Here is a 19,316-nt window from a genome sequence, read left to right as displayed (position 1 = left end):
GGGCTATAACAGAAAACATGTCAAACATTTGTCAAAATCTGCATGTTTATTGTGAAACTTTGAAAGTACAACACATGAACACCACCCCTTCCCCCACCGCCCAGTATTGTATTTAACTGAATTTCCAGCCACACCTAGACTTCTCGACACGCCGGTTGGCTGTTAAACTGCCCCTTCTTCCATCAATCTTTGCTGGTCAAAATGATTCCCCACCGTCTGGGCTCCTGAACTATCCAGTATCTTCAGCGTGACTGCCTTCCTCACCGTTGACCTCTGCCGATCCTGAGCCCTCGTTGGCTGTGAGGTTCCTGCTCTCTTCATCAGTCAGTTTTCCTGACTGGTCATCGGTTGTCATTTTATTTAGCTTTTCTTCTACGCTCTCCTCTCCTCCCGTGGACTCAGCTTTTTCCAGCTGGTCGTTCATCACCGCTTTATCATCTGTACCGTTCGCTGCTGGTTCTGTGCCGGCGTTGCCTTCTGCGTCCGTCTTCTCACCGGAACCCATTTCCTCCTGGTGGCATCCGGCCGTGGCTTGCTCTTCGTTTCCATCTGAGACTGCGGAGGCTTGGTCCGCTAGGCCTCCATTCGACGCTTCTTCCCCTGAAAACGTCACGCCATTGGCCGGCTTTTCCCCACTCGCTCCGGCGCTGACTGCCGCTACGAGCTCTGATTTCTCACTGGCCGAATCAATAGATGCTTTCATCTCTTTGAGTTTCTCCTTCAACACGTCATACGTGGTGCTAAAAGAGAAATCATGTAACGGTCACATTTTCTCATTATATACTTTATATAAAGAGTTTTAGTACTGCTTCTAGGACAACTTGAGAGGACGATATCCAGACTCTGATAATGTTGATGGGTCACAGACAATCAGGAAGTGAAGACATGCAAAGGATATGCAACAAAATACTAAACGTGACTATTTTCATTTACATAACATTGCTGTGTCCCAAACATTATGGTGCCCTGAGATGGGGGGGCCTGTGTATAAACACAGCTGTAAATTCTAAATGGTGAAACCAAAATGTATAAAAATACCCTTTATTAAAATCTGACAATGTGTACTTTAACCACATGCGATTTTGTGATTACAAGAATATCTTGTAAAAATAATTAGGCTTTAGTAAAATAGGTAACCATTATTAGATTGGGCTAGTGAAGTCATTCCTGGTCCACACTCACCACACCACTGACTCCTACCTGATCGTTGGTTTGAGGATCCTATTGACCAAGGCAAGTTGCTCTAATGTGGTGTCAATTGACGGAGCTAAACTCTGCAAGGAATAAACAAAATCAGTTTTGCTGAACACGCTAAAGGTTTCAAATAGCCTGGTCCTATCTCCAAGTATGGCAACAGAAGGGAAAAGAAAGGAAATTATAGTTCTCTAAAGAAAAGGGATCCTTCATATATATTGCAAATCAGATTGTCACATGTATAACTGCTCCTTCATTTTAGAAATCAAACATGCACTCACTGAGCACTTTATTAGGAGCATTTCTACTTCATTACACCTACTTATTCATGTGCTTATTGAACCAGCCAATTGTGTGGCAGCAGTGCAATGCATACAAACATGTAGATACGGGATACAGGAGCTTCAGTTAATGTTCACATCAACAATCAGAATGTGGAAAAAAGTGATTTTGACTGTGGAATGATTGTTGGTGGCAGACAGAGTGGTTTGAGTATCTGACACACAGATGTGTAGTAGATCCGTGTGCTGAGGTGCAGTGATCAGTACAGGGACCGATGAGCACTCACGTCAAGGTCCACCCCCTGTGCTCCCCCCTGCCGCAGGGACCGCTCCATCTGCACTGCCTGCTGGGTAATGGCCCCAAGGAACTCTGTGCTGCACTTGGTTTGCGGGTGATCTTCACCACACTACGGACGGATACGCAAAACTGAGAACAGGCTTGCTGACAAGTGGAATTGAGTTGTCTAGCTTAGCAATTTGGCTTTGATAGGACATGAACGTGTTATGAAAATAAACATTTTAAGGGTGGCTTTTTCAGGAACACAGTTCTCTCTATATAAAATGTTAAAAATAGAGTGGGCTGGATGTTGATAACGAGTGGTTGAGTGACATTTGGATTACTGTTCAGTATTTCCATGATAGTAATATTCTGCCTTCACAAATACACATGGATACAGATAGGCCTGTGTCATGCCATAGATTAAAATAGTTAAAATGGTTACTTGAGAGCAGTTTGTAGGTCATTGCATACATAAGGTTTGGCAGAAAGGATGCGATTCTGACCTGGCTTTGAAACACCGCCAGGGCCTCCCTCTCGTGGGTCATGGCTCCACGGTAGTCTCCCATGGTGCACAGCCGCTGGGCCAGCAAGTGTTGGCTGCAGAAGAGCAGAGGAAGAATGAACTTCACAAACTCAAATAAACTCAACCATACATGCAGCGGTCTTTATACATGCATGTCCAACGTTTGCATAAAACTGGACATACCAAACATTTATTTGAGCAAAATTAAACTTTATTCTTGAAAGCAGTCGAAAAACACATTTCTAACTTGAATGAGATATTCTAAAGCAATCTAAACAATTAAGGTGGTATCCTTTGACAAGAAGTACAGCTTGAACAATAACTTTTATATGCTGGATGTTGATATCAGATACGGATCTGTGTGGTTGAGTGACATTTCGATTACTGTTCAGTATTTGCATGATTGTAATATTCTGCCTTCACAAATACACATGGATACAGATAGGCCTGTGTCATGCCATGGATTAAAATAGTTAAAATGGTTACTTGAGAGCAGTTTGTAGGTCATTGGAGCCACGGAAGAGGGTGTTGAGTTTGAGTGCGTTCTGTAGGTATTTAATGGACTGTTCCCCCCGCAGAACCAAACCTAGAGAGCTCTGAGAAAGCAAGAACAAAAATCAGGACAAGTCCCTCAGTGCTGGCTGTGAACACTGTGCATCAATGTACAACTGTAACTGTAAATAGGCAGATATGAAGACTGCATACAGTATGTTAGTTTTAGTCTAATCTAGTCATGTATTATCAAATTATAAAGGAAGAAACAGAAGTAGTGGGGAGCGGATAATTAGAAGGCTCAAATAAAGGAATATAAAATATATTTATAGGACCACCCTACATGCTGAAACCCTATTGTAATTGTGACCGGCTCCATGCTTCAGATACAGGTTTCAAAATTGGCTTTTTTATTTATTTATTTATTTATTTACCTTTTTGACCAAAGGTAAAACATTTTTTTGGACCACGATAGTTGTAGGAAAAGGTGTATTTCCAGTTTATTGTCAATGGAAAGTTTCTATGTAATGCTTATCTTTTACATTGATGATAAGAGAAAATCTATCATAACAAGCTTGAAAGTGTATACTTTCATATGCTATTTACAGGGTTATATCCTACCTTTTATGGTATGGTGGTGGTATTTTTTACTCTGTGTTGTGTTATGACATATTTCAGTTGTAAAACTACTTTCAATCTCCTTCCTCTGTGGCAGGCTTTCTATGTCCTAAACCATGAATTAAATAGGTCATTAATACATTTCTTCACTTGTACGACTGTTTTTGATTGAATGTGGATCATAAACAGGCAACATTTTCAAGCTGCCTCTGCGTGTAATGTCACTGTGGACGGCTTTAGGCTGCTGATGTCAGGTGGATGGAGGAAGCCAGGGCCGCCTTCCTCAGAGCAGGGGGTGGGGCGACTCACGTCCAGGATGGCCATGAAGGGGTGCTCTTCCCCGTGGACCAGCAGCGTCAGCAGCTTGGCCCGGTACAGACAGCGCTGTGCCAGGCCCAGCTCCCCACCAGCAAACATGTACACTGCCAGCAGAGCCTGGGGGAACACAGCCAGGGTCAGAGATACTGTGTATCAGAGATACCGTGTCCATTCGAGGCATTGGAGCAGGGCTGTCAAACTCAGGGCGGTGTCTTACAGGTGTCTGTGGTTTCCTTTCAATCAGCAGCCAATTAAGGCCTTGAGAACAAGGTGTGTGCCAATGAAAGACTTGTGCTGAAATGTATCTCTCGTGCTGAAACACACCAAAAACCAGCAGACACTGCGGCCCTCCAGGACTGGAGTTTGACACCCCAGCATTAGAGGTATAGGGTTCTAACTAAAAATCTAAAAATTAGATTTTGTCATAAATATGCTGTCATAGGGCAATTTGATAGTATTTTGATATTGCCCATTCTTTTAGTACTCTTGAGCACTTTTAAGGTGTCTTATCATTTTGATCAATGAAAAACTGCCCTGCATTTCAGTTTTGCTGCGTTGGGATGTGACAGCTTTGACGCTCAATACGTCAACACAGACAGAACCTTCTAGTAATTCCAAAGTCACAAGTTCTTGATTCTCCACTGCTGTGATCTTGTACCACCTCAGCATTATTCCAGAGTTTGTACTGTTTTTCTAAACACACATGTTGGCTCTAAGTCTTTAATACCCTCCCTGTGTGGCCATTCCCTGCTCACTCACATATTCCTGGATGGTGTTGGGATGGTCAAACCCAAGCACCCTCTCGCTGATCACCACCACTCTCAACTGCACACTGCGTGCCTTAGGACAGGAAATGTGGGAGGAAAAACAAACGGTAATTATGTCTTCACATATACTTTACATGGCTATTACATTTATTACATATAACCTATTATGCCAAGAGAAAAATTGTTGCAAGGTATGGTTTGGATTAATCGTCAAACAGAATTTACAAATGCAGTCTATCCGTAATTTGCACAAGTAAGCGCTACTGCAGCTATCATTTAAACTGCTGCTACGTAATTAAAATGAAAAGATTTTTCGTTAGAAGAAAATAAGTTGCGTTATGCCATTTTTTAAATTAAAGATGGGTGTAAGAAAATAACAAAATACTGTACCACAGTCTACAATAATAATAGCCACAAACTATTTTTTTTTAAAAGCAGTGAACGATAAGTACAATGTAACCGATGCATTTTCCTGCTTGAGGGAGCTATATCAAAGACAAACTGAACAGCATAGCCTACTGCCACTTAAACTGTTAATTATTTAAACTTGAGCCTTAGACCTGGTTCAGGGGGGGTCAGTAGTGTGCACTGAGACCTTGTCATCAGTTCACTGAAACCCTTCCATTCCTGAACAATGCTACAATTGTGTTGCAATTGAAATCAAGTGCTTGTAACATGGTATTTGTCTGTTTCTTGCTTCAACTGAAACTGCAAAGGTGGTCAGGCCAGTTATGCCTGTAAGCAAGAGGCTATTGCTCTGTTTAATGTATTAAATTACACAGAGTAAGCCACACACCAGATTTAGGTGACGGACAAAGCTACACTTGAGAGTGTGCATGTTGTCATCTAAGAATATTAATGAATTAATCGCAACAGTGAACACAATTAATGAGTTTATCACAGTGATACGGAGAAGTGGGAGGAAAAACACATTCCTAGCGTTGTATCAGTACTAGGTAGCCTGAAGGTAGTAACAAGACCACAAATAAACTCCATATTTAAATGTCAAATAATTGCTTTCATTTCTTACCATTTGAAAGAAATCACTATCATCAGCTCCTGCAGTTATTTGTCAGTTGTGGATGAATATTATTGAATCATCCAAAATAAAAGGAAGAAACTGCAAGAAAAAAATGGCTGTGACAAATTCCTGGTCCAAAATTATACAAATTTCATAGTGCCCGAATTAAAAGTACAAGTGCAAAAATATTATGATTTCAATTTCCGCACAATTTGGGACTACAATTGTCAAAGCCTCAGTGCGCGGTTTCTCCCTCTTCCTTTTTGATGATTCCAAGATGGTTCCATGCACCTGCATGAGCTTTTCCTTCATCAGAGTGCAATCAGCGTCTGGCATTTATAAAGCATCTTTATCCAAAGCGCTGTACAATTGATGCTTCTCATTCACCCACTGCCAGACGACTGCTCTTACCTGAGCTAATGTTGCCCACTTGTTTTAAATAAGCGTTTGACCTAACGGCGGTCAGACTCTTACCTCACCGCTGCGGCCCAGGAGGTAGGCCAGCCGGGCGAGAGAGCTGAGGCAGGCACACGCCTCCGGATGGAGGTCATCGCACATGCGGGTGTACATGTAGGCCACCTCCTTCAGCTGGTCGTAGGCCTGCTGGAGGTTCCCTGCAAGGAGAAAGGCGATTGTGACGGATGTCCGCTTCTCAGAGGATCCACCCAGACCTGCTCCACTCTGAGCCAGCCCAGGAACCAAAGTTCCAAAGGATAAAGTGGTAAATGATTGGCATTTATATAGCGCCTTTATCCAAAGCACTGTACAATTGATGCTTCTCATTCACCCATTCATACGCACACATACACACACCAATAGCGATTGGCTGCCATGCAAGGCACCAACCTGCTAGTTAGGTGTCTTGCTCAGGGACACTTCGACACACTGGGATCGAACTGGCAACCCTCCAACTGCCAGACGACTGCTCTTACCACCTGAGCCATGTCGCCTCATAAAATAGCTGCATAGTAGATGGGCCCTTGAGCAAGGCCCTTAACCGTGTATTACTCCAAGGGGGGTATTAGCTAAATAAGAAATGATTACTATTATGAAATGATTACGCACCCTTCTGAATGTGGGTCTGTGCAGAGCAGAACATCTTAGAGGCGTCCTTCATCCTCATCTCCACGTGTTTGATCACGGGCAGGACGTTAAGGATGTCATCTGGACCGATGGGGGCTTTGCTGCGGTTGTCCAGAGTATACTCCTTCAGACGAAGCTTCAGACACACCGCCAGGCAGACAAGAGAATCAGAGAATGCTTCAAACTGTATCAGTAGTTCAGTCAAGTTGACAGTTCTGCAATCGGTCACAATCAGACGAAAGACTTACCTGTATCCCAGCCTTCAGACACAACTCTCGCAGCAGGGACACCTTCTGTAGGCCGTACTGCCCCACCAGATGGTCCACACTTGTGCTGCGGGAACATTGCGGTTATCGCACGCTCATATACGCAGAAGTCATCCATACATCCATCCGTTTATTATAATCCTGGCAATTGAGTGTACTAATTTTATTTTTATTTATTTTATTATGCATTTGGTCATTCCTAGTACTTGGAGCTGTACGTCCATCTAGAGTCTTTCAGCACTCTTGTCTCTGATTATGGTTCTGCACTTTGTTGTACGTCGCTCAGGATAAGAGCTTCTGTCAAATGCCTGTCACGTAATGTTGTGCAATCCAGCAGATTATTTTAGTAGAATTGCGGGGAGTTACATTACATTACATTACATTACATTTCAGGCATTTAGCAGACGCTCTTATCCAGAGCGACACACAGTGAAGTGAGTCGACGTGCTTACACTCACCCCAAAGTGTCAGTGATATTGTAGGTTTCCTTGGCGTCCTGGTTCATCAGACTCCACAGCTCAGATCCACTGAGGCCGCTCCAGGCCATGCTGTCTGACGCCGCGCCCCCTCCTCGGCCACGCCTCCTGGAGCGCTTCTTTGGCTCCTCCCCCACAGAGGCGGGGCTAAAATGAGGTACCAGCAGGCAGCACAGGAAATGACTCACAGCTGCTGATAGGCTGGAGATCTCAACACCCTGAAGATGAAGCAGAAAAAAAAAAAAAAGTCATACAGACAAGCAGAAACCCTCCATTGCAGTTAAACTGCCATGTAGCATGAACAGATGCTCTCTCTCACACGCGCACACACACGCACACACACGCGCACACACACACACACAGAAACACAGAAACACAGAAGAGATGGTTTTCACCTGCAGGTAGGTGTTCAGAATTCGTCGTGCAGAGCGAATTGCAATCTCGCCAAACACCAGTCTCTATTTGATGGAGAAAGACAGATTTTAAAGACATGGCTTTGTGAAGGCATTTCTTTGAGAGAGTCACACGGGGAGGGGGGGTGGCTTACCGTTACGTGCTTAAGCCGCTCCTTGTGCTCTGACTGGTCGAGAACACGGACCACCTGACCCAAATACCGAAGGTTGATTCCCCTTTTGTGAAGAGCGTGCCTTAGCGTGGCGCCGTCCATTGGAGACACGGTGAACTGCAAGCAGTCTTCTATCTGATGCACACACACACAGTTGGTCGTACGACATGATTGACAGGAAAGAATACGGCGGCTGGCTGCAGGAATGAACTGCTGTGGCACTCACGAAGGCCGGGATCTGCTGGGTGACGATGAAAGAGGCGGCCTCCCGTAGGAGCCTCTCCTGCAGCTGATTGGCACCGCTTTCAAATTGCGGGAACTGTACACCTGAACAGCAGGGGGCAGGAGACAGACAGGTGACGGTGATGCTCACAGGTAAACACTGAGGTGAGTCTCACGCTGCGTTCACAAGGATCACGGTAGACAGCAGAACAGCACTTTTAGTATGGCACCGAAACAAAGGGCAGGACATACGTTCCTATGGTGATGTTGCTGGGTAATTAATACAGGCAGGTTCCCACAAGGATAGGATTGTGTTTAATATAAGTAGATCTTTATCCATGTTGTGGGGGAAAATGCCAAAAGAAAAACCAAAATGTAGTTTCCCATGTCCATTTTGTGTTGATTTCGTTGTGTTGCATCCCGTTTGGAATTCCATTGAATATAATGACATAATGGTAAAATGTTCAATGGCAATCGAAAGCGCCATCTGCAGTAGATATTTCCGTGCTAGTTGTATTTTATTATTACATTACATTACAGGCATTTCATGCTTTCGTCCACAACATCCCGCCGACCCTAATGCCTGTAAAACATAACAGCATTATCCAGTGAAACATACTGGCACTATACCAACACGCCGGCATGCATCTATCACAGAGAGGCATCAAGGCCCAGGAAGTGGTTAGGGATAATACCAGGATGGTGAGGCTCACAGACTCACACGTAAACGCAGGCGGACAGTTACTGCACTGTCACCGAGGCGGACACGTACCTGGAGAGAATATGTCAGGGTTGAAGCGCATCTCAAAGATGATGTCGCTGACAGAGCCCACGTCTTTGCAGGCCCCTCTCACCGCCTCTGACCCACACAGATCCAGCGCTACCACACACAAGACACACACAACGAGGATCAGATGGGCATAGATGGGCAATTCACTCTCACAGTGGATTAAAACACCTCCTCACCCTCCTTCACGGACTCCTCCGCTCCTCCGCTCTCCTCCATCCTCTCCCTCACTCGCTGAGAGAACTGAGACATCCTGGGTGGGGCAGAGAGAGGGGGGGGGGAAGGGTCAGCATTGGAGACGGGACGCAGCGGGAACACGGACGCGGGTGATGAAACGCGGTCGGCGCTGGAGGCTCACTTGTGCTGGCTGAAGGCGTGCAGAAGCTCCGGCCGCAGTCTGCACAGCCCGTGCGGGAAGGCCCTGGGGAGGCCTGTGACGGCGGGGTACGAGGCAGGCCAGCCCTCCTCTGGCTCCCCGCCCTCCTGGCTCTTCTCCGGCTCCCCGCCCTCCTGGCCCTCCTGGCTCTCCTGGCCCTCCTTCCCCGCCACGTGGAAGTTGGCGTCGGCCGGCTGGGTGCGGAAGAGGTCCAGCAGGTAGAAGCGTCCGTCGGCTCCCAGCAGACCCTGCACATCGACGTTGGTGAAGAGGGGCACCTGGTGGCCGGTGTGGCCCAGCACGGCGTGCCTCTGGAGGGCCAGGCTCTTGGAGGCGTGGGCCAGCAGCTCCAGCAGCTTGCGACGGTGCGGGCTCTCCTGCACCCCGGCCATGTAACCGTACAGGAGACCCCTATAGGGGCCCAGACCGTCCGGCCCCCGGTCGGCCCCGTCCAGTCCCGGAGCCAGCCCCTGGGCGGAGAGGCGGACCCCCCGGTAGTCCACCACAGCAGTGGGTAGGGTGTGTAGGTTCTGCAGCACCCCCTCCAAATCGCTATAGGCCTGCACCCCCTTCAGCTCCAGTCTCTGGCCGGCCCTCCTGACCCTCTCCCCGCCCTGGAGTCCTCCGCGGTCGCCCCCGCGGCTGAAGAACAGCCCCCCCCAGAGAAAGGCGGGGTCCTCCATCCCGCCGTTGATTGGTAACACGCACCCGTCGATCACGGACTCCGCCCCTTGTGCCGCCGCCCAAACAAAGGCACTGTTCACCTGAAGAGATTCACACAGGAGCATGATTAACGACCCGCCAGAGGCCTGCTAGCGTGGGAATGCACATTAAGTAAAGCTGTCAGATTGTGTTTGCATACTCCAGATAACATTTGCGTGTACCATTCAGTGCTCATCTGCTTACGTTCATCAAGCTGTGACAAACGAGGACTGTGTACGTATGTACAGTAGAGTGAAATTCAAGCATTGTAACTTGTGTCTCGAAAACGACTCCTAATTTACAAATGTTCGTTTGAAGAAATACGATCAATGCAATTCAAACCCATTCAAAAAGCAATAGCATGTAGCATTATACAAGGTGAAGCTGCATAAATCCACCGCAGCAGAGAGGGTATTTTTAAGGTCCTTTGTGTAGGTGAGAGTCATTCCTGCTGGGTACCTGTAATAAGGCTCTGTCCCTCTGCAGCCTCTCCTCAGTGCTGCCCTGGGGCAGGTCCCTAGCTGCCTGCAGTTCATCGTTCCAGTCCGGAGCCTGCGTAGGAACAACCACGCCATGACGCCGAGCATTGCCTGGCACAGCCCCAGGAGGGACATGTACAGACGCATGCGGACACGACAGCAACACCCAGAAGCACACGCACATGACACGATCACGCAGACATTACGGGAAGTATGTAAGCGATGGGAAAAATGCAGACAGCCCCACCTGTGAGCCGATGTGTTCTTCCAGGCCCAGCCGGCTGCTGAAGGGGTTTCTGTGAGAGCGCACGACGGAGGCCGGGCCCAGCCAGCTGAGGGTGCGGTAGGGCGTGGGCATAGACTCAAGCGGGGGCGGCCTGGCCCTGATAGGAACAGAGAGATAACACATAAAACCAACACACGCACGCACGCACGCACGCACGCACGCACGCACACCCAGTCACCCAGGTACAAAAACAATTCTCCACACAGACGTAGCCTCGATAACATGATCTACTCAACAAAAGCAAAGGTTTGCATCAACCGAATTGGGTTTTTTGCAATATTCTTTGATTGAAGTGACCAGAGCCTTTTTCATGAGGCACAAATTCTACTTGGTTCTTTCAAAATGTAGTTAGCACCATCATCATTCATCTCATGAATGAATTGGCATGAACAGGAATTACAAATATGTAAATATCCCACGTGTAATTACCCATACCCAAATCATATATGCATGCAAATATTAAGGATGACTTCTTATTAAAGAAAATTTGTTTCAAAATAATTATAAAAAAGGAAAAAGGCCTTGTGCAAACGTCTTTCAATTCTCGCTTTTTTTATTTTTCCCCCGTTCTTCCTGGCAGAACACCTCGACCTCAGAAATATTCTTCGGCCTCCTTGCATGCATGGCATGTCTGAGATCTCTCCACAGATATTTAATATATCTGATATTTCAATATTTAAGTCTGGGGACTGTGGTGGCCATTCCAAAACCATCATCCGTCTTTCCTCAAGGTACTTCATGGTTGATTCCGAGGTATGCTTTGGATCATTGTTTTGCTGGAATACCCAACCTATCCTCAACTTCTGGACTGACCTTTGAATATTAGCCTCTAGAATCTATTGATATTTGATGGAATCCATTCTTCCTTCCAATCGCACAATATTTCCTGTGCCCCCAGCTGCCACACAACTGCAAAGCATAATGGATCCACCTCCATGCTTCAGAATTGGCAAGGTGTTCTTCTCTACAAAGGCTTCACACTTTTTTCTCTAAACAAACCTTCTTTGATGGTGGGCAAAAAGTTCAATTTTGGTTTCGTCAGTCCAAAGCACAAGGCTTCAGGCTTCTCAATGTTTTCTTTCCATACTTCAGACACTTAATTTTGTGTTGAGGTCATTCTTTCTGGGAACTCTGCCATAGGTCTTTGTTGTTTAAAGTACATTGTATTGTTGTCCTGTGAACAGCTAGACCTGTGTTTGCAACTCTTTTTTGCAGCTCTTTTGTAGTGATATGTGGGTTCTTCTGAGCATTTCTCACCAGCTCTTGGACATTTATCTTCCATTTTCTAATAATGTTTCTGACAGTGGAAATAGGTTTAAAGTTTTTGTAGGCTTCTTCCTCTTGGTGGAAATTAACCATCTTCATTCTGAAATCCCTGGATAACCGTTTAGAGCAACCTATGGTTGTTAACACCAGACAGAACAGCCATTGCAGTTGGATACTTAGGTATGGCGTTACTTCAGAATAAAACGTTCAGCCGTGGAATTTCTTTTCTTTTTTTTTTTGAGTAACAAAGGGTTGCCAAACTTTTGCACAGGGCAATTTACAGAACGGACTCATGTTTAACGTACGAGTTCAGGTTGCTTTTGATCACAGACAGATTCATTGTAACAGACATTTAAACCGGGGGTGCCCACATTTTTGCACCCCACTGTAGTAGATCCACATATAGGAGATGGCTTATATTTGAGACATTAAATTAAACAGCAAACTGTTTAAACCGTCATAAACAAGTATGTGGAAGCAGATCCATAAGCCATTCAAAAGCATATTCAATGATGTGTTTAAGTATTCTTAGTGATAAATATCACACAAAAATCACAATCAAAGTTTTCTGTTTAATGCATAGGAACCTTTTGTTTGATTCACTATATTAAAGTATTTACTTACCGGTTTCTGAGTGCAGTGAAACCCAGTTTGAACCCTGGGCTGATCTGAGACAACAGGTCTGTCAGACAGTGAGAGACCTGGTGCGTGGTGGCAGGGCGTGGGTCAAACGTGTCCACAGTGGACCTGAGGCAGAGACATAATACAGTTTACGCACCCTCCGAAGGAGTCTATATGTGCCATACAGTGGCTGACGACTGCCTCTGTGTAGGCACACTATGATTGAACTGCTTGCGAGTGGGTTAACGCAAAAACTCGGAAGAGACTAAACAAAATTTGAACCTGTTCAGATAGAATCCTCTCGGACTGGATGTGATGTCGAAGGTGCGCCCCTCTAAGGTGCACACACTTATGTACAGGAAGTCACCCTGAAGCTTTCTAGGACCAGGAGGGGGATTCCAGCAGCTGAGTGACACGTCCAGGAGGAGGCTTGGGCCCTAGGGAAAAAGAGACGCACACGCCTCAACATGTGCTCCTCCAGAATTATGCATTGTTTTCAGTTTAGGAGGTTTTCAGGGTTTCACACCTCAGTGTGCGTGCCGTTGGGCAGCAGGGGCAGCAGGGGGCGCTCCTGGGAACCAGGAAGGATGTAATCGGGCGGAGGACCTTCCAAAGGCGTTTGATCTGGCTTTGTTTCACTGGCTGAGCGCTTCGTCCCTCTCCCGCTGGGAACACCTGAAGGTGATTCTGGTGTCGGACCAAGAAGAAAGGCAGAAGACTGAGAACACCTCAGTTTACACCATTACTCAAAGCCCTTGAGTGCTCACACTGGGGTATTTGCATATTTTCAGCCCCCGCGATACATTCACCCGCCTCGCCACTGCCAGTTTGTATTCAACGATTTTTCTAATCAAGAAAAGGAAATTATAATTTAAGAGTGATGTGTATCTTTGAAACATGTAAAGTGAGAACCAATGTAAAATATAGATGCATTTCAGTTTTGGGAGTCAAACTATGGAATAGTCTTAGAGACGAGTTGAAATTGTGTAGCTCTCTGTTGAGTTTTTTTAAAAAGCCTTAAAATGGAGGATTACAATTTTGATTGTTTAGGATAGGCAGTAATAAGCCTTTGGCTTCAGCCTATTCCTTTTTCGGCCACTGATTGTGTGAACTTCATTGTTGTGAAATGGTGTAAACGTGCATGATGATGTCTGTCATATACTCACACAATCTGTTAAGCTTGTTAAGTGTGGCCGAAATAAACGACTCATTCATTCAAGAACAGTTGCCTTCAGAGACGCTCAGTGAGCACAGCTCCCCTACCTGGACTGGCTGCTGGGCAGAGAGTGTCCAGAAGGCTGGGGGACAGGCCCTCTCTCAGGGAGTCCTGGGTCCCTGAGCCCCGGAGGAGCTCCTGCAGCCTGGCCAGGTGCGCACGGGCCGTCCTGGGGCTGTAGGGCTCTGCGGAGGGGTGCAAATCCATTCACAAATAAGAACATCCCAGTTTTATTTACCTCACTAAAGTATCGGTGATTATTAAGAATAAAATCATCCATTCACAAATAAGAACATCCAAGTTTTGTTTACCTCACCAAGGTATCGGTGATTCGTAAGAATTAAATCTTTGATTCATTAAGCTTCATTTAAATTTGAATTGGCAAGTAATCCCCACTCACGTAATCTAAGAATACAATCTAAGAATCCCAAGAATAAAAAAACAAAGTCTGCTCCTGGAATCGGTTAATAGTTGCATTCGCTTCACGTGTATGTTGAGCAAGCCTTTCCATTCACTTTAGGTCTACTGTTGCAGTCGGTCCAAGACTAGGAAACTTACCCTCGACCAATCTCAGTGTGGCCCCTGCTTTCAGGCCCTTGATGGTCTGCAGTTCAGAGAGGGGGTCCAACAAGATACCAGAGAAGGACAGGGAGAGGGAGGTCCTGGGAAGCACCTCCTCCCTTGTCAGCACAGCCAGGATGGTGTCCTGGACCAGCCAGAATCCATGTACCTGTACAGACACAGCACATCGAGTCTGTCATTACACTGCTCAGCAGCCTATCAGCAAATGCACGCCTCAGATGGCACCAGAGTTGCACACTCCCATTCACCCTCCAATGGGACAGCACACACTGCAGTGTTAAAACTGAATTCTTGCACCCTATGCAAAATAGGACCACACATTCTACATATTCACATTCACATGGGCTGTCTTCCCACACTCAGGGAGAGTGGCATGAGCCATCTAACAAATCACAATTGAGGTCTGTCTGTGCTTAGATGGTGCTAACTACTAGTTCTTCACCTCTAGCTCGAAAGGCTCAATGCCTCCTCCCTGAATCTTCACAGGAAATGAAGTATCGTCCAAATGTCCGTTATCCTCCTTGGTTCCCATGGCTGCGTTTACACCTTTTTTTCCATTCATCAGGAGCTGGACACCTGGTTATGGGAATTAATGACATTGATTGAGTGTGCATGAAAACTGTGTATAACACACTGAATCGCGCTTCCTTCTGAGGTTTTCAGCACACTTGTCTCTGGTTACGTACTTTGTTGTATAACTGAATGTAACATATAAATGTTCAATTCAATGTCATTAAATTTCATTTTTTTATTAATGTAGATGACAAGTATGGATAGCAGTATGACATAGCAAGTATGGATAGTATTTATGTTTTCAAGCCTAGGTTTAAGGTGAACTTTCACATCCAAATCAATCTAAATCACGTTGCAGCAAACCTCAGTTTGTGTAGCTCATGAAAAACAGCCCAAGCTAGGTTTTGAACTGTTGAGAGAAGTATTGGATAGTATGAAGTAGCAGAACAAAATAACTAGCAGGTGAACCAGTCAAATGGAGGAAGAACTCAGGAGACAGGAAATGAAATAGATTGAGCTGGGTAGAGGGATAGCGATGAAGAGCCTTTAGGGCATCCAGCCGGTTATTCTCCTACGCCGCAGGGGAAGATGGGAGGGAATTATACAAATTGTGCAAGCTAACATTCACCACTGAAGAACCTCATCGAATATTTTGGTCCAGTCCGCAAAATACCTTCCTTTTCATACATTTTCCAGGCATACGGGTATACATGATCACCATTGAAACATGCCACAGGTTGTGCAAAAAAATGTCTAGATGCTTCACCACTTGAACTCACTGAAAAAAAAAAAAAATTTTTTTTTTATTTATTTAAGATTGTAAGAAAACATCCCAAAGTTTCCCTACAATCAACGAGGGAAGTTCCCTCTGCAATGGGTGGGTGTCATCAGGATTTAATCCCAAACGGCACAAGACTCGTCTTGAATCCACGAGGAACCCGTTTGAACATGACACCTGGAGAATTTGCCTACTGGCAGCGATCTCACCTGAAGCTCTCAAAGCGAACTCCACCCTGTTCTGGCAGGAGTACAGAGGCACACAGCCATTTACCGACAATAACGCCGACCCCCGCCAGCCAACAGCCGCTTCTCCAGAGAAAACCACCCTTCCATTAAACGCCATATTCACCATGGGAAAAAGCATCCTCTCACCTCGCTGTGCTGACACGCTGCAGGAGTCACTCCTTTTGAACGAACGAGTTTGACCATTACACCCGCTCTGCCAGATACAGGCAGTGAGAAAAACAAGTGCAAATGCACATAACCATGTATGGACCAAGAGTTTGGCTGCACATGCAAAATGTGTTTCAACCAGGTAATAAATAAAAAAACCTGTTTCAAATGAACACTGTAGTTGAATGAACCAAAAATGACTCTTTCTGAAGCATTATGCTTCAGTGTCTTTTAGAGCTCAAAATTCTTTCAGACTAAATGCCTGAGGAACCAGACAGTCTTCTTGTGTCTCACAGAGTATGATATAGTCAATTCCTGCATACAGGCCCTGAAAAACAATTCCCAAAATGCTTATCTGGGTTTAGATCTGGTGACTGAGAGGTTACTTAGTTTGCACAGTGCTTTGTGATCAGTACATAACACATCTTAAAACTAAACCTTTCCCCTACCAGACGCCTTTCAGCAAAGTATTTGGTAATCTCATTGTAAGGAAGATGCCATCGATGTCTTGAACCTGAATGTTCTGGATGTGGGTCAAACAACTACCTGTAATTGGACCATAGTGACAAAAGGTGAATATAGTACTGCATGCTACAGAACACTACAACTAGGCTACTAATATTAAAATGATTAAATATCTCCTTGCATTTGCTTGGTGTAAGAACTGCCATCAAGGCTCTTGAAGTCATCAATCCATATGCACTGTTCATCGGCAATGAACTCATTATGTGAATATTACATCTCCTGCAGTCCTCCAAGATGATGTGTCAATCCATGCAATGGCTTAATGTCAAACTGGGACACTATCATGTGAGCCTTGAATGCAGAATTCATGGCATGCAGTTGTTCAAAGTGCAGAACCAGACACGAAGAGGGAGAAAAGAAGAGATAGAGAGCAAGAGAAGGGAGTTCTGGAAGGGTTGAAGTTGCTATGCTTCTTTAACCAGATTCAATGAGTTCAGCCCTTGTCTTTACCTTTCAAATATATTGATAGTCTTATTCTCCAATTACACTTAGTGATGTGTTATGGACTCCACAATTTCTTTCTAAAAATTCCATCGCAAAGACAATTGGCTAAGGTTGATGTGAAGTAAGAAATCTGATTTATCAGACACGGAGAAACCTCACAGTGCTGTAGCCTTGAAAGAAGTCAAAGTGGAGAAATAAACAGATAAGAGGAGCATTTAATGTCTTTTTACTAAGTTTTGGTTTCAAAAAGTTACGTTCCACAACTTACCTCTGGCTGCAAGGTCCCCGCCTTCCTTTTTTTCGCTGTCCTTCATCACTCTCTGAGTCAACTACTTAGTGGGCTTTCCTCCTCTCTTTCTCACCGTCTAGCTCTTTGCTACTGTGCGTGTGCCCGCGATATTGACTAAAATGGCTTGGTTATTTGGCTCCTGGTGTTGCTGTGTCAGCCGTGACCCCCCTAATCTCTCCCAAAAAGTCTTGTTTTTCTCGTGTGCCTCCGCTACACCTTCCCCTTGCTCGGTGTGTTCCTTCTCTCCTTGTGCCTGACTGCTTTACGCGGCAGCCCGCTCGGCCACACCTAGGTTGTGGACTGGGTGTGGCTCACCAGCCTATTCTAGTATCCACCCCTCGTACCGTTCGGTTTGTTTACTACCCTCCCCCGCTTCTCACTCTCAGCTCCGAGCAGGTAGGGTGTGGCATAATGTTTCACTTTCCCTGCTCCCAGCTTTTTCGTAACTCCAGTGTTGAAATGTGGTTAACTTTGCTCTGCTTTATTTAGGAGGCATGGCACATTCAGCCAAAGAATCCACGTACAATTCCCGAAAAGAATAGCCGGAACTTCACGAACACACTCTCATCCCTCGTGTTTTGGTTTTAAGCAATGTATTGCGATCATCTTTCTGTTAACTTACAAAATGTTTGAATGGTTTTGTCTTGGTTTTATGTGATGGTGGCCACAGCTAAAACATTCTTTTTTTCAATTCATTTCAACGAAGCTCCCCTCACAGCGAACAAAAATATTCCCTGGAGATGCCGGGGATTGAACCCGGGGCCTCATACATGCAAAGCATGCGCTCTACCACTGAGCTACATCCCCTTCTACAGATGCACGGCGAACAGCAATCCGTCTAAAAGTTATCCGTGCTAGGTTCTTTCTGTGGGCCGAAAGCTTTGCCCACGAAATAGCTCCTCCAACCGAAAATAAAATTATACGTGTCCCTAATTATTTGGATGCATAATCGGTTGATATACAAACAGTTGTTTTGGAATTACTTGCAGTGTAAGCCTATTTCCTTGCCCATTCAAGCAACAACGAAGAGCAAGGGGTAAATCTGTATTAGGTTACAATAGTACACATAGCTTAAGTTATTTGGTTTGGAAGACATGTAGGATGTACCAATACTCTCCCTATACCGTATTGTAAAGACGACAGGTCGTCAGCGACTTGCTTATGCAATGTCCTTGTTCTTCACACACAAAACAGTCTGGGTCATATATTAAAACTAAAATCCCAGAAAACTATCGCTTAAAAGATTTCTCATCAATAAGTAGCATAGCTTCATTGACTGCATCGGAATTCACGCGTGGAATTGTGCATGTGGCGCATTTATAAAATAGGCCGAACTATGATTTCTTTATACGTGGCCTACATGGGATTATGAATCAAGTAAAGTACTTCATAAATGAGACGTAATAAGTGTTCTCGCTTTCGCAAGCGGCAAATGAGGGCAACGTTCACAAAATTGAGTTATTTACAAGTATTGCAAAAGTAGCGATATTCCAAAACCAAATATATTGTTCCAAAGGGAAGAAAGGGCTTAACTACTGCCTATATACCCAACATGTTCATGAAAATATCGGAACTAGAGGCGTAGGTGCCCGTTCTCTAGCGAATAAAGGGGGCAAATAGGTTTAATGAAAAGGGAAAACATTTGAATTCTGCAATCGAAGGCACATTTGCTGCCTGTTGTAAATGAGCGCAGCCATGACCTCAAACAGCTGTCAGGTGGAAACCGAAAAGTTTTCTTCCATTCTTATGGTAGAATTAGAACTGGAGCTACAATTTTCCAAAAAAATCTAATCCTAACACCCCAGTGTTTACTGTGGCCAGTCAGTCAAGAAATATCAGATGTATGTGTTACACTGGGATAGTCTTAGCTGTAGCATATACCAAAGCTCTTTGCGAAATAGCAGCTCATGTCGCCTGCCTGTCTTTAGGTGCATGACAAATGAAGTCCCTT

At 45.2% G+C, this 19,316-nt stretch overlaps 1 protein-coding gene and 1 non-coding gene across 2 annotated transcripts; both read right to left on the bottom strand.

Moving 5' to 3' along the window:
• Positions 1 to 27: 27 nt before the first annotated feature.
• Positions 28 to 17,677, bottom strand: si:ch211-166a6.5 (clustered mitochondria protein homolog). Its single transcript, XM_061261204.1, has 26 exons — positions 17,345 to 17,677; positions 14,864 to 14,997; positions 14,398 to 14,569; positions 13,887 to 14,024; positions 13,150 to 13,310; positions 12,906 to 13,060; positions 12,627 to 12,749; positions 10,698 to 10,833; positions 10,431 to 10,523; positions 9,252 to 10,033; positions 9,073 to 9,146; positions 8,879 to 8,986; positions 8,111 to 8,211; positions 7,867 to 8,019; positions 7,715 to 7,777; positions 7,302 to 7,537; positions 6,826 to 6,910; positions 6,560 to 6,713; positions 5,969 to 6,108; positions 4,466 to 4,546; positions 3,698 to 3,823; positions 2,765 to 2,874; positions 2,259 to 2,352; positions 1,763 to 1,882; positions 1,201 to 1,274; positions 28 to 740 (listed from the first exon to the last, which is right to left on the bottom strand). The coding sequence occupies exons 1-26, from the start codon at positions 17,388 to 17,390 to the stop codon at positions 230 to 232; spliced, it is 4,170 nt and encodes a 1,389-aa protein (XP_061117188.1). The 5' UTR covers positions 17,391 to 17,677; the 3' UTR covers positions 28 to 229.
• Positions 17,678 to 18,100: 423 nt separating this feature from the next.
• trnaa-ugc (transfer RNA alanine (anticodon UGC)) lies at positions 18,101 to 18,172 on the bottom strand. Its single transcript has one exon. It is a non-coding gene; the product is annotated as a tRNA-Ala (tRNA).
• Between the last annotated feature and the right edge of the window lie 1,144 nt (positions 18,173 to 19,316).

Source organism: Conger conger, chromosome 11 (genome assembly GCF_963514075.1).
Source record: "Conger conger chromosome 11, fConCon1.1, whole genome shotgun sequence".
NCBI lineage: Eukaryota > Metazoa > Chordata > Actinopteri > Anguilliformes > Congridae > Conger > Conger conger.
This window is presented reverse-complemented; position numbering and strand designations above follow the sequence as displayed.